Source organism: Tasmannia lanceolata, unplaced genomic scaffold, assembly GCF_043159265.1.
Source record: "Tasmannia lanceolata isolate RefF3 unplaced genomic scaffold, GAP_Taslan_0.1 ptg000048l, whole genome shotgun sequence".
Lineage (NCBI taxonomy): Eukaryota > Viridiplantae > Streptophyta > Magnoliopsida > Canellales > Winteraceae > Tasmannia > Tasmannia lanceolata.
The window spans coordinates 4017248-4029905 of NW_027518725.1; the positions used below are offsets into that span (position 1 = coordinate 4017248).

General features: G+C 35.0%; 1 protein-coding gene across 1 annotated transcript in view; it reads left to right on the forward strand.

Annotated features, from left to right (window-relative positions):
• Window positions 1-12658, forward strand: part of LOC143864106 (callose synthase 3-like) — a 41568-nt gene continuing 28910 nt past the window's right edge. Inside the window, exons 1-14 of the mRNA XM_077374901.1 lie at window positions 1-157; window positions 889-1115; window positions 4070-4170; window positions 6717-6841; window positions 7071-7164; window positions 7353-7463; window positions 8074-8190; window positions 8377-8469; window positions 8580-8671; window positions 8948-9074; window positions 10298-10435; window positions 10553-10629; window positions 10720-10813; window positions 12496-12618. Coding sequence (XP_077231016.1) covers window positions 932-1115; window positions 4070-4170; window positions 6717-6841; window positions 7071-7164; window positions 7353-7463; window positions 8074-8190; window positions 8377-8469; window positions 8580-8671; window positions 8948-9074; window positions 10298-10435; window positions 10553-10629; window positions 10720-10813; window positions 12496-12618 — 1476 coding nt within the window. The 5' untranslated portion in view covers window positions 1-157; window positions 889-931. The remainder of the gene's footprint in view (window positions 158-888; window positions 1116-4069; window positions 4171-6716; window positions 6842-7070; window positions 7165-7352; window positions 7464-8073; window positions 8191-8376; window positions 8470-8579; window positions 8672-8947; window positions 9075-10297; window positions 10436-10552; window positions 10630-10719; window positions 10814-12495; window positions 12619-12658) is intronic.

Here is a 12658-nt window from a genome sequence, read left to right on the forward strand (position 1 = left end):
CAGCAGCAATCTCTTTTTATCTCCTCATTTTCCAATTTCGAGGGTTTCATTTCTCAGTACTCATTTCTCTCAGATTTTCAGATCAAAATGACGATTTTTTCCCCTTTTTTGCTCTATGTTGAATATTCTAGATTAGTAAGCTGGAGCAACTGAGCAGGTGATTAGTTTTTTTATTTTTATTTATTTCTATCTTTCTCTTTCTACTCTCTCTCAGATTTTTACTTTTTCTAGTGGATATTATTTTGTTTTCTTCTTTTAATCGTTTTCCATAAACTTTGTATTCGGCTTAGATTTTTCTGCTTGAACTGATTTTTTTATTTTTTTTTTCTGATAACTGTGGAGCACTAGATCTCCATTTTTCTTACTGTTCATTTGATTACTTATTTGCACATCTTTATGTACTTAGTTTAGATTTTTTAACTAATTTTTTCTCCTTTTATTTTGTTTTCTTCTTTTAATCTTTTTCCATGGAAATTGTATTCGGTTTAGATTATTCTTGTTTGAACTGATATTTATTTATTTATTTTTGTTTATTTTTCAGATAACTGTGAAACATTAGATCTCCGTTTTCTTATTGCTCATTTGATTACTGTATGCATCTTTATGTACTCAGTTTAGATTTTTTAAAGTAATTTTCTTTTTTGTTTTTGTTTTTGAGAGTTCATCTGATTACTTATTTGCATCTTTTTGTACTCAGTTTAGATTTATTTTAAGTAATGTTTTATCTGTTTTTTTCTAAGGCAGGGAGAAGTAGTATTTTTAATTTTATCTGTTTTGGGGGAGAGTTCAGTTGATTACTTATACGCATCTAAGGCATCTTTATGTACTCACTATAGATTTTTTTAAGTAATGTTTCCTTTTTCTTGTTTTGTTTTTGATTTTATGCAGGGAGAAGAAGTATTTTTAATTTTATCTGTTTTGGAGGAGAAAAATGTCATCAAGGAGGGGTCCAGAGCCGCAACCGCAGAGACGGCTCCAGCGGACTCAAACTGTGGGGAGTTTAGGGGAGTCATCCTTTGACAGTGAGATCGTGCCCTCGTCGCTTGTTGAGATTGCTCCGATTCTCCGGGTCGCCAATGAAGTCGAGTCTAGCAACCCTAGGGTTTCTTACCTCTGTAAATTCTACTCGCGATCATTCACTTACATTATCTTATCATTTGATTTCAGTATTGTAAAATTCTCTTCATTACTGTTAAAGTTTAAAAGATTAAATAATGCCTTTGCCAATAGCTTAAGCTTCTAGAGTAATTGGCATTTCACATGGTATAAGAGCAAAGGTCCTAAGTTCAAAACTCCTTGATATTAAAAATCCATATCTAATGGCCAACTCGAAAGAGGGGCCACATGTGCGACCACGTAGGCCAACCCTAAAAAGAGGGACCACACATGAGTGTTAAAGTTAAAACTTAAAAGATTAAACGATGCCTTCCCCAATAGCTCAAGCTTTTAGAGTAATTGGTGTTTTCGCAAATGCTATTTGAATTATTTAGTATGACATGAGGTAAAAGTCTCTGAGATGCCTTTTGAATTATTTAGAATAACATGAGCTTTTCTCATACGTAACTTTATAGTTTGTATCATAGTTTGCTAGTTAGGAGGTGCATCATTCATTACATTTGAAAGACTTTAATTGTGCAAGTTCAATGGATATCACAAGAAAACCATGTTTGGACAATTGAGTGAAGATGGACAAAAGAATTAAACATACGGTGTGTGGATTCTATTTCAATGACATCCGTATAAAACTCAAGCTTGCTGGTTTTGTTAAAGTTAACTATATAATGCCCCATATTTAACTCGTTAATTGCTTTAGAAGGGATGAAAACTCCGGAAAGGTAAAAAATAAAATAAAAAAGATCGGTGTTACTACTAGAGAATGAATCACAATTTCACTACTAAAGAATTAGTTTGGGCTAGTTTGGATGTGCAGTTTAATTGGACTGTGAATGCAATTTGTGTGCAAAGGGGTTGGATCGTATCGGAGCGAATTGTAAATCTTAACAGGGGTTGGATCATATCGGATCATAAATCATATCTTAAATTGTAATATTTATTCAGACACACACACACACATGTGTGTGTGTATAAAATCATAAACAAATATGAGAATAATAAAATACTCAATTATTTATTTTTATCCAAATCAATTAATTTAAATAGAAACTATCATTATTAGTTATTCATATCTCAATATGAATTGTTTGTTAACAAACCAGTCACATACTAATAATCTATGTTTCATCCAAACCCATGCATATTAGTTATTAATTTTAAAAATAATAAAAACCAAAGTTCATATCAATTCTCCAAGTCCCAAACATTTAATGAAAAATCTCTATTATAAAAAAGGGATTTGCTAGGGACCATTGATGTTGTCCTGATTATAGTAACTCATCGATGTCCCTGGTAAATCCCTATAAAAAAATAGCAATTCATCGATGTTGTCCTGTATAGTCGTCAGTCTCATTGATGTAAGTAATACCCTCAAGCACATACACTGCACTGTGCGTGATTGGTTCAAAATAGTTTGATTCATTCGAACTCCTCCTTCTTTGTCTTTTTTTCCCTCTCACGAGAGGGTTTCCAAAAGCTTCTTGCAGTGCAGAAGAGAAAATGGGGACAATCTCTTTGCTCTCAGCCAATTTCAAACCAAGACCTGGTCCTTTGGATCCATTTCCATGTCATCTATCCTCAAACAATCAAACAAATATACGTTTGTAATATTATTGTTTATACCAAGGTCAACAATTATATAACCGGGATCATTAAAAAAACAAAACAAAAACAATTATATGACCGGGATGGCAAGAGTATGTGTAATCTCTTGCTATTAATTTTTCTTTATTAATTTCTTTTGTTTGAGTTTTTTTTTCTATTTGTAGAGGATTTTAAAACTAGAATATCTGATTACTTCATTTTTTATTGGCATTTATTTAGACAATATATACAACATTCTTTGGATCAAAATCATTTGAAAGTACTGCTCGATCATTTCTATTGCTTAAAGCCCTCGTCAGGTTTCCTTTCACGAAGAAATAATGCCTTAATCTTCACTCCTTTTTTTCAAATATTTTCTGTAATGAGTGGTTGTCACTTAGGCTACTCAACATCGGTTATTATGTTTGCTTTTAAATTGTTTCCTTCCATGCAGAAATAATGCCTTAATGTTCTCTTCTTTTTAAAATATTTTCCTCATGAATGCTTGTCACTTAGATCTGTACTCAACATCGGTTATTATGTTTGCTTTTAAATTTGTTTACGTGAACTTATCTCTTCGTATGACATTCCATCTAATGGTTACCGAGTAATAATTTAGGTGGCTTATGCAGCAAGAATTTCTTCCCATAGCGTTAACATGTAAATTGCATTTTATTGCTTGGCTTGCCATAAATGCATAATACCATGTGATATGTCATTGTCTTGGCATTGTTATGGCAAATCCTTACGAAAGTGAAAATTTCGATCTATTAGTGAAAAACATTTTACTCAAAACTCATTGATTACGATTCTCAAGAATGTAGGATCAAATGTAGCTATGGACAATGTCTAGAAACTTCCCATGTTAGTTGCTGATTCATGTGAGTTGACTCGGTTTTTTACCTTATTGAGTCTACCCAAAACTCCTACTCGTCTGAGTAATAAAAAGTTGCCATGTTGGTAATTGAATCACCCGAGCTGACTCAATTTAACTTGGAGAGTTTATATATGAGTTTCAGTTATTAAACAATGGTTGTGGACTATAGTTTGGAACACTTTAGAGATAGACAAGCGCTGGTGTTCTCGTTTAGCTCTTGTATACTATTATCAACTCTTGGAGATTGCTGTGTTTGTCTAACACTTTCATCGTGCAAAAGACTAGTTTCTCGTTCTTGGGGATGATATATCTATGTTATCTTCGCATCCTTGCCTTTGTTGTGTCCAGTTGCTTGTATTTTTGTTTATCAATGATTTGTTCCTACTCTATTTTTCGCTAGATGTTATTTGTCTAAAAGTTCAGTGTAACACCTCCTAATATGAAGCTTTCATAGTTGTTGAATCTAATGTGTATCAATGTTGTTGATGAATCTAGGTCGATTTTATGCCTTTGAGAAAGCTCACAGGTTGGATCCCACGTCCAGCGGGCGTGGTGTCCGTCAATTTAAAACTGCACTTCTACAACGTCTCGAAAGGGTATGCATTATATTTTATTGGTAGGGTTTGCTAACTTTACGTGTTCTTACTTCTTCATGTGTTCTTACTTCTTCATGTGATTCTCTTTTGTTAAGAATGCTTGAAGCGTGGCATGTGAAACTTACTATCCTAAGTGTAGCTGTAAATGCTATCGTTTCACTTTTTTAGAGACCATTGTTCTCTTTGATTCGCTGGTCATCGATAACATGTTTTCATTGTTTTGAAGCGATTTATATATTTGTTCCATATGGCAAAATATTATTAGGTCTTGTTGCTTAAGCATTGGTATGCAAGTTTGTATATATACCTCCTTTAGCATCTTATTTCATGTAATTTGTCTACATATATACTTTGGTTTCTTATTTCATTTGACCGTCTTCGAAGGACTATTGGATTATACTTTATCTTAATTGTATATCCTCTTCTAAATTAGAAGAGAGAAGTACATCAAATTGAAAAATTATTTTACTTTAGTGTCAATCACCTTGAAAAACACGATGAAACTTTCATGTTCTACTTAATCTAAAAGAGTCTTTGTTATTTTTTGACCTTAGAATCTTTCTTTTTGAACGAGTAAAGAGAATTTTATTAAATACATGGCTTGGGTCAAAACCATACATGACATATCTCTTGGGTCAAAACCATACATAGCTTTAGATTTGTGTCTGCTTATGACTTGTGGCATGGATGGAGATCATGGAGGGAGGTATTCTGTAGTGAGGAGGTACGGACCAAGTTTGTGCAGGAGTGGGAGCCTCCATCTCAGGACATATTGAAATCTAACTTTGATGGATTGAGTTTTGGGAATCCTGGTCCAGCTGGGATTTTTTCTTCTTCTCTCACACACACACACACACTCTCTCTCTCTCTCTCTCTCTCTCTCTCTCTCTCTCTTTTTGGAAGGGGGGTGGGGGGGGTGGGGGTGGTTGTTTGTTCTTAGAAACGAATTAGGGGAGTGGGCCTTTGCCGGTCCTATTGGTATTGCGGATTCTAATGAAGCTGAGGTTTGAACGGTGCACCAATGGGACACAAAGATAGAAGGAGACTCAAAGAAGGTGATAAGTTGGATCAATGGGACACATTTTGCACCGTGGAGATTCGCCGCTTTCTTCGATGAAATCCAGGATAGAGTTGGAGGGGCACACATAAATGCTTATTCATGTGAAAAGATCCGCAAATGGCATGGCGGATAAGCTAGCCAAAGGTTGGGTATCCAGGGATAGATTGGAGCAGTCTGACTATTTGCCCCCTTGATATTTCCTTCATTCTTTATATTGTATTGTAGTCTCTCTTGTATTTTTTTCCAAGACCGCCTCGGTCTTTTTCTTAATATATATTCTACCTATCATTCAAAAAAAATGAAGCTGAGATTTGAGCGGTGCACCAAGGATTTAAGTTGTTGGATAAAAAACTGTTTAGACAATGTGGTTTTTGAAGGAGATTCTTTGAATGTAATTCATTGGCTCAAAGGCTTTCATCCTATTCCTTGGAGATTTGCTCGTTTCTTTGATGGAATTCAAGATTTGGTTTGATCCTCCTCTATTGGATTTCAGCATGTGTGCCGGTCCGCTAACGGGGTCGCCTAGAGAAGGGGTTGAAAAGGATGATACGGAGCTATACAATATTTTACCTCCTTAAATTTCTTTTCATGTTGTTCTTTTGGTTTTTGTCTCCTTTGTATTTGACCATCTCCGTCTGTTTCTAATGAAATTATTTACCATTCAATTTTTTTTATTACATACATGGCTTCCATCAATGCTGATTCAAATCATTTGCACCAATGTCGAGCAAACTGCAAATTGAGGAACAAACATGCATTGCAAAAGCGTTCTAATTGGGTGATTTTGAATGCCCTATGTTAGGGGTTCCGCACAAAAGCATTTCTCTCACATCGGAATAGTGAAATGGTCGTGGATGGGTTATAACTTATAAGGGAATGGGCTCCCTCCCCTTAACAGCTTTTTAGGGTGAGTTCTACCCGGGTCCTGACACCCTATGTATCAAGCAGCAACGAAAATCAATTTTATTGTTGGTTATGATTTAATTGTGGAATCTAGAAAAAAATGATCAAATTGGATGATAAGTTGATGCTCTCTTTATTTTTTGGCTGCACCAAGAGGTGTACATGGAGAAGAAAATTGGTATTGGTTTAGTAATCAAAGATCTGCATCACCTTCTTTTGGTTTCATGAAAATAATTTATTATTTTGAAGAATTCGGATATCTGCACTGAATTAAAATATTTCACAGCCATGTGCCGGCACACTATTATGTGTGAGCACAATATATTGTTTGATTATAGAATGACCTGGCCTCTTCTGTTGTTTAAAATTGCGTAAGTTGAACCTAATTGTCAATTTAAATTGCTTGGATTTTCTGTTGAATTTTATCCCTTTTTTTGAAGAAATGTTGATTATATTGTCCTATGACTTTAAGCTTGATTATAATGTCATATGATTTTAAGTAACATATGTAAATGTTTATAATCGCTCTACACCTGCTCATTCATTATGCTCAGACATGAGAGTTTCTTCTATGCTTTTTCAGGAAAATGATCCAACTTTGATGGGAAGGGTGAAAAAGAGTGATGCACGAGAAATGTCGACTTTCTATCAACATTATTATAAAAAATATATTCAGGCATTGCAGAATGCTGCTGATAAAGCTGACCGGTAAGTTTTCCTCATGGTTTTAAATTTCTGCCGAAATTCCAAAATTTTAAAATTTCACCGAAATTTTGGTTTCGGATGAGGATGAAACCGAAAATGAAAATTTCAAACCTTGGTTTTCCTGAGAGACTAATCATTTTCTAGGTGGCTGGACATTAGGAACATTTTCGTTTCGAGTATAGTTCTATTATTTTATGTTGGATTACTTTTACAATTTTCTTCATTCGTTCAGTGCTCAACTTACAAAAGCGTATCAGACTGCTGCTGTCTTATTTGAAGTGTTGAAGGCCGTCAACCTGACAGAGGCGGTTGAAGTTGATACTGAGGTAGAGGCAAAACTCACTTTCTAATCAGTAGAGATTTTTTTATGGCGTAGCATTTCATTGGACTGAGCAGTACACTATTCAAATGGCCTTTATGCAAATGTGATATTTGGATATACATCTGCTTGTATAAAACCTGTCATCCTGCTTGTATATATTTCTGATTACATAATGGTCGTCCTTTCATTTAGATTTTGGAAGTTCACAATAAAGTTGCTGAAAAATCAGAGATCTACGTACCTTACAACATACTTCCCCTTGATCCTGATAGTGCAAATCAAGCTATCATGCGGTTTCCTGAGGTTTGTGCCATACCCACTCACATGGTTTTAAATTTCGGTTTCGGGGGTAATTTCGGTCCTCACCGAAACCGAAAGTTTAGCTGAAATCCTGAAATTCGATAAAGGCGCTCGAAATGTCGTTTTTTTGGGCCGAAGAAATTTTGGTAATTTCGGTTGAAATTCCGTAAAGGAATAAAAAATTAATATTTTATCAAAAATTTCGCCAAAATTTCCAAAATTTTGACTGAAATTTGGTAAATTTCGGCAATTTCGGTTTTAGAACATTTCAGATTCAGTAATTTCGGATTTCGGCCAAAATTTAAAACCTTGCCCACTCATCTATTGGATGCCTCATCATTTTCCAAATTTATCTTTTGTTTCTTAGAGCTAGGTTTAAAATTTCAGTTTCGGTTTCGGTTTCAGACATAGCAGAAACCGAAATTTCGGATGAAATTCGGTTAAAAAAAGAAAATTTCATTATTGTGCCGAAATTGGATTCTGGTCGAAATTTCGGATATAGGTTGTTTCGGTGTCGGCCCCAACCCAAATCCGAAATTTCGGAATTTCGGCCGAAATTTAAAACCATGTCTATGAGTGCTGCTGAGGTACTTTGCTCATTCCAAACTCGCAGATTCAAGCTGCTGTTTATGCACTTCGTAACACTAGGGGTCTGCCATGGCCTAAAGAATACAAGAAGAAGGAAGATGAAGACATTCTCGACTGGCTTCAGTTCATGTTTGGATTTCAGGTAAACATAATAGTGCACAAACCTGAACTTTTTTTTTAATTGAACCTGAAATTGCAGCCAAATATGATCTATTCTTACGGGGATTTGATATACTTTGCCATGAGCACAGTCAATTGCCATTGGGATCACTCCTGGTTTTATTGCTTGATTGAGAATCTTGATCATATCTTTTGTTGCGATTTGCAGAAAGATAATGTGGCTAATCAAAGGGAACAGCTAATTTTGCTACTTGCTAATGTTCATATAAGGCAATTTCCAAAGCCTGATCAACAACCAAAGGTTTCATTTTTTGCTTGTGCTGTCTTCAGTCACAGACTCACAGAGTACTTGAGGTTACTTTTAATTGTTTATGTTGTTGTTCTTAGTATTGGATATTATTTCTTGATTAGTTGGATGATCGTGCACTGACTGAAGTCATGAAGAAGCTCTTTAAAAACTACAAGAAATGGTGCAAGTACTTGGATCGCAAAAGTAGTCTTTGGTGAGTATTTTCACATTTATATTTCTCATGTTTTTCAATTGTGATTGTAACTTTCTCTGCAATAGTGCTACCCTGACCTTTACCTCTGGTGGTATATTATTTTTAGTTTTGGCCTGAGTTCATTACTCTCTCTTATCTTTCTTAAGCATTCTCTTTTGGCCGACTACAAGAATTTTTTTTTTTTTTTTGGGAAACCGACTACAAGTTAGTTACGGATGAGTTTTTTGTTTTTTCTCATCATGTTTTTCTGGTTTCGTGATTCGTTTGGAATTGCAGGTTGCCAAATATCCAGCAGGAAGTGCAGCAACGTAAACTGTTGTATATGGGTCTATATCTACTTATATGGGGCGAAGCCGCAAATTTGAGATTCATGCCAGAGTGCCTTTGCTACATCTATCATCATGTATGTCTTGGGATACCGTGGTTTGATTCTTGTCATTATTTTTGACAACTCTTCATTAGTTGCTCAAAATATTTATGTTTCTTTCCAGAGAAATAGGGTTCACCTTGTCTTAGTCATCATGGAATAATTGCTTTAACTGAAGCTCATGTTTGTGGCATTTAACCCTCTATTGTCACATTCTGGGTTAGTTATTCTCATTCATTTTCATGATTCTGAATTTATTTGTATTGATGTAGATAGCACATTTTTTTTTTGAACAAGTAAAATTTTATTTATAGAGATAAAGAGATACAATAAAGGCTGCCAAAAGCCCAAAGAAACAGAAAAGTATTCGCCCTAAAATTTGGGCGTCCCATTTTAGAACTTTAGCTTGCTACAACTTGATAATTCCAAATGTCTTAACTGTTTATAATACTAAAATGCACCACTTGATCTACTTTGTTTGAATATGCTTTGGATGTTTCTAAATTGCTTCCTATATTTCACAAATCTATTATATGTTTCTTTTAATCTATTAATTTTACTCTTGAGCATAGAATTTTGCATGTATTTCTACGAATAAATTGAAAATCTTATATGAATTATTAGTGTTTTTGTGTCATCCATAGGATGATCTTAACCCTTCGATATGTAGAGGGACCGAACATTATAGAAACTTCTATAGATCAGAGGGTTAGGATCATCGTATGGAGATGATTTTCGGGATATATCGTATTTACCTTGGATAGGACAGAATGGAAGAAAATGATCAACGTAGACCAACCCAACTAGTGCCTTGATTAGAGCCGGGTAGATTCCTTTCACCCTCTTCATGAATTTTTTCTAAAGGATTCATTTAGCCTACCCCAACTAGTTTGGACAAAGGCTTTGTTGAGTTGAGAGTTGAGCTGAGATCGTATTTACGTTGTGGCCCAACAAATGAATGGTTTGGATCATCCTATGAGGTGGGCCCCACTGTACTTTTTGAAAACAACCGGACTTCACGCGCACACAGCATATAAAATCTCATATCTATATGTGTGAGTGCGCGCGCGTGCTCATGCATGTGTCTTGCGTGTGTCATATAAATTGATATGCGCGCGTGCGTACATGTGTCCTGGTGTTATTTATATTTACGTATAAATGTGCGTGCATGCATGCGTTATATAGATTAACGTATAAACACATGTACATAGGTTTGGTAATTTATTACTTATTTGCTTCTTTGTGTTGTCTATTTTTAGATGGCATTTGAACTCTATGGTAGGTTGGCTGGAAATGTTAGTCCAATGACAGGTGAGAACATCAAGCCAGCCTATGGAGGTGATGAAGAAGCATTCTTAAGAAAAGTAGTGACGCCAATTTATCAAACAATAGCCAAGGTGTTGCATCATGCCTCTTTTCTTCATTTGATTTTCTATACTAGTTAAATCAGATTTTCTTTGGAGCCTTTAAGTCCGTAACTTGTGTGTCTTAACCCCAATGCCCTTACTTGATAGGAAGCTGCAAGGAGCAAGAGAGGAAATTCAAAGCATTCACAATGGAGGAACTATGATGATTTAAATGAATACTTTTGGTATGTACTGGAGTATGTTCTCTTTAGTTTGATATGCATTTCCATATCGTGGTCATTGTCCATGACATATCCTCATGCCTTCAATTTCAGGTCAGTCGATTGTTTTCGCCTTGGTTGGCCAATGCGTGCTGATGCTGATTTCTTTTCTCAGCCTCTGGAAGTGCTTCGTGGTGACAAAAATGGAGTAAGCAAGTGGAGGCATTGATTTTTATTTTTATTATTGTTATTATTACAATCTTAGGGCTTGATTGGATGCACACCGAAAGTTTTGATCTTTATTATAAAGAGTCATGCGTGAGTTTTTAGTTTACTTTCCAAGTCATGTTCCACTTTAGTGTAGGGTTTACCAGTGCCTGATTAGTTGAAAAATTTATAGAGAGCAAATTATGAGATTTTTTTTATAAGACTTATGGAATTTTAATAATGTTTTGCATGATAGAATTGATGAATTTTTAAAGTTAGAAAAATATCCCACCTTTTGGAAGTTAAGGTTTTGACTTGGTCCGAAATGATCGAAAAATGTCAAATTTTGTACTAGAACTAGAAAGTTGACTTTTTATCATTTTAGAATTTGAGTCTTAAAACTATTTTAAATAAATCCAAATGTGGGGTATTCCCTTATTTACACGTAAATCTTAAGTAAATGGTAAAAAGAAGAGAAGAGAAAAAATTAAGTGTAAATACCCAATTCTTAGAAGAGGCTCGAAGAAGAGAAGAGAACTAAGAAGTGGCAAAAAGACTAGAAGAGAAAAAAAATAATTGTTTCGTCTGAAACGGGATGAAACAACCCGTTTTGGTCGAAGCGCCAGACGAAACGGTACAGAGGGGTGTTCCTTTCCGGTTTTCCGAACGAAACGAAATTGATAACTGTGGTAGAAACAATAAATGACAGGTAATAAGTGGTAATCTACTTATTTCAAAGCTTCACACCATTAGTTTTTTTGGCATCTCGCGAAATAATCCTTAGCATCTCACCAAAGAAGGAGAAGAACAAGTAGATGAAGCCTTTTTTCTCGAAGAAGCTCTCAATATCAAATAACAAATGAATGTAATAGTCTTTCTTCAAAACCCAACATAAAGTATATATATCAAGCAAATAAAAAACCCTAAGGACTAAACTACGCCTTTCTAAGGACTTAAAGACTTGCTCACACTTAAATTCTTTTAATACATGTGTGGGCCTATTGAAAACAGCCATAACTTAAACTACTTAAGTTATTTTGATTAAAGACTCTAATATTGCCCCTCTCTGCAACTTAAAAAGACTCAAATAACACTCTAAAAACTAAATAACTCTTTTGACATTAATAATGGGCCCATATCTTCTTAACTACGTGATTCTTCATATCATCTTGTATGGTCCCCCATCACAGGGATGTACAAATGCAGAATGATGTTTAAAAATAGAACATTAGTAGTTCTCATGTTCAATCTTTCTAAACAATGACATGATAAAATTTTACCTCATGGGTCCACTTGCATTCCATATCTCTCATTTGAGGCTAAAGGTTTTGAAGAGGCTTTTATACCATGAAACCTCCAGAAAAAGACACTCCTTTCTTGCAGTTACATATAAGGGCAACATGAGTAATATACAAGGGGGAAAACTTAGTAATTCCTCTATCGTGTAAATGTACATAATTACATAGATGCCGATCCTCTCAAACTTGGTAATTCCTCCATCGCGTAAGTGTACATAATTACATAGATGCTCATTTTTACAACTGGTTCATGCCCAAGTATGATATTTTATATTTTCCTTAAAAATTACCCTATTATAAGTTGCATATTCTTCTAGCCTTATAAAAAGCTTTATGCTGGTTTAAAACAATGTGTTTAAAGCAAATATGCATGATAATGGCTCAGGAGGGCAGACCAACTTCTAGGGATCGATGGGTAGGGAAGATAAATTTTGTCGAGGTGCGATCATTTTGGCATATTTTCAGAAGTTTCGATCGGATGTGGAGCTTCTTGATCTTGTGTTTACAGGTAATTCTTCATCTTTCCATTTTTCTGAGGCTATGACCTT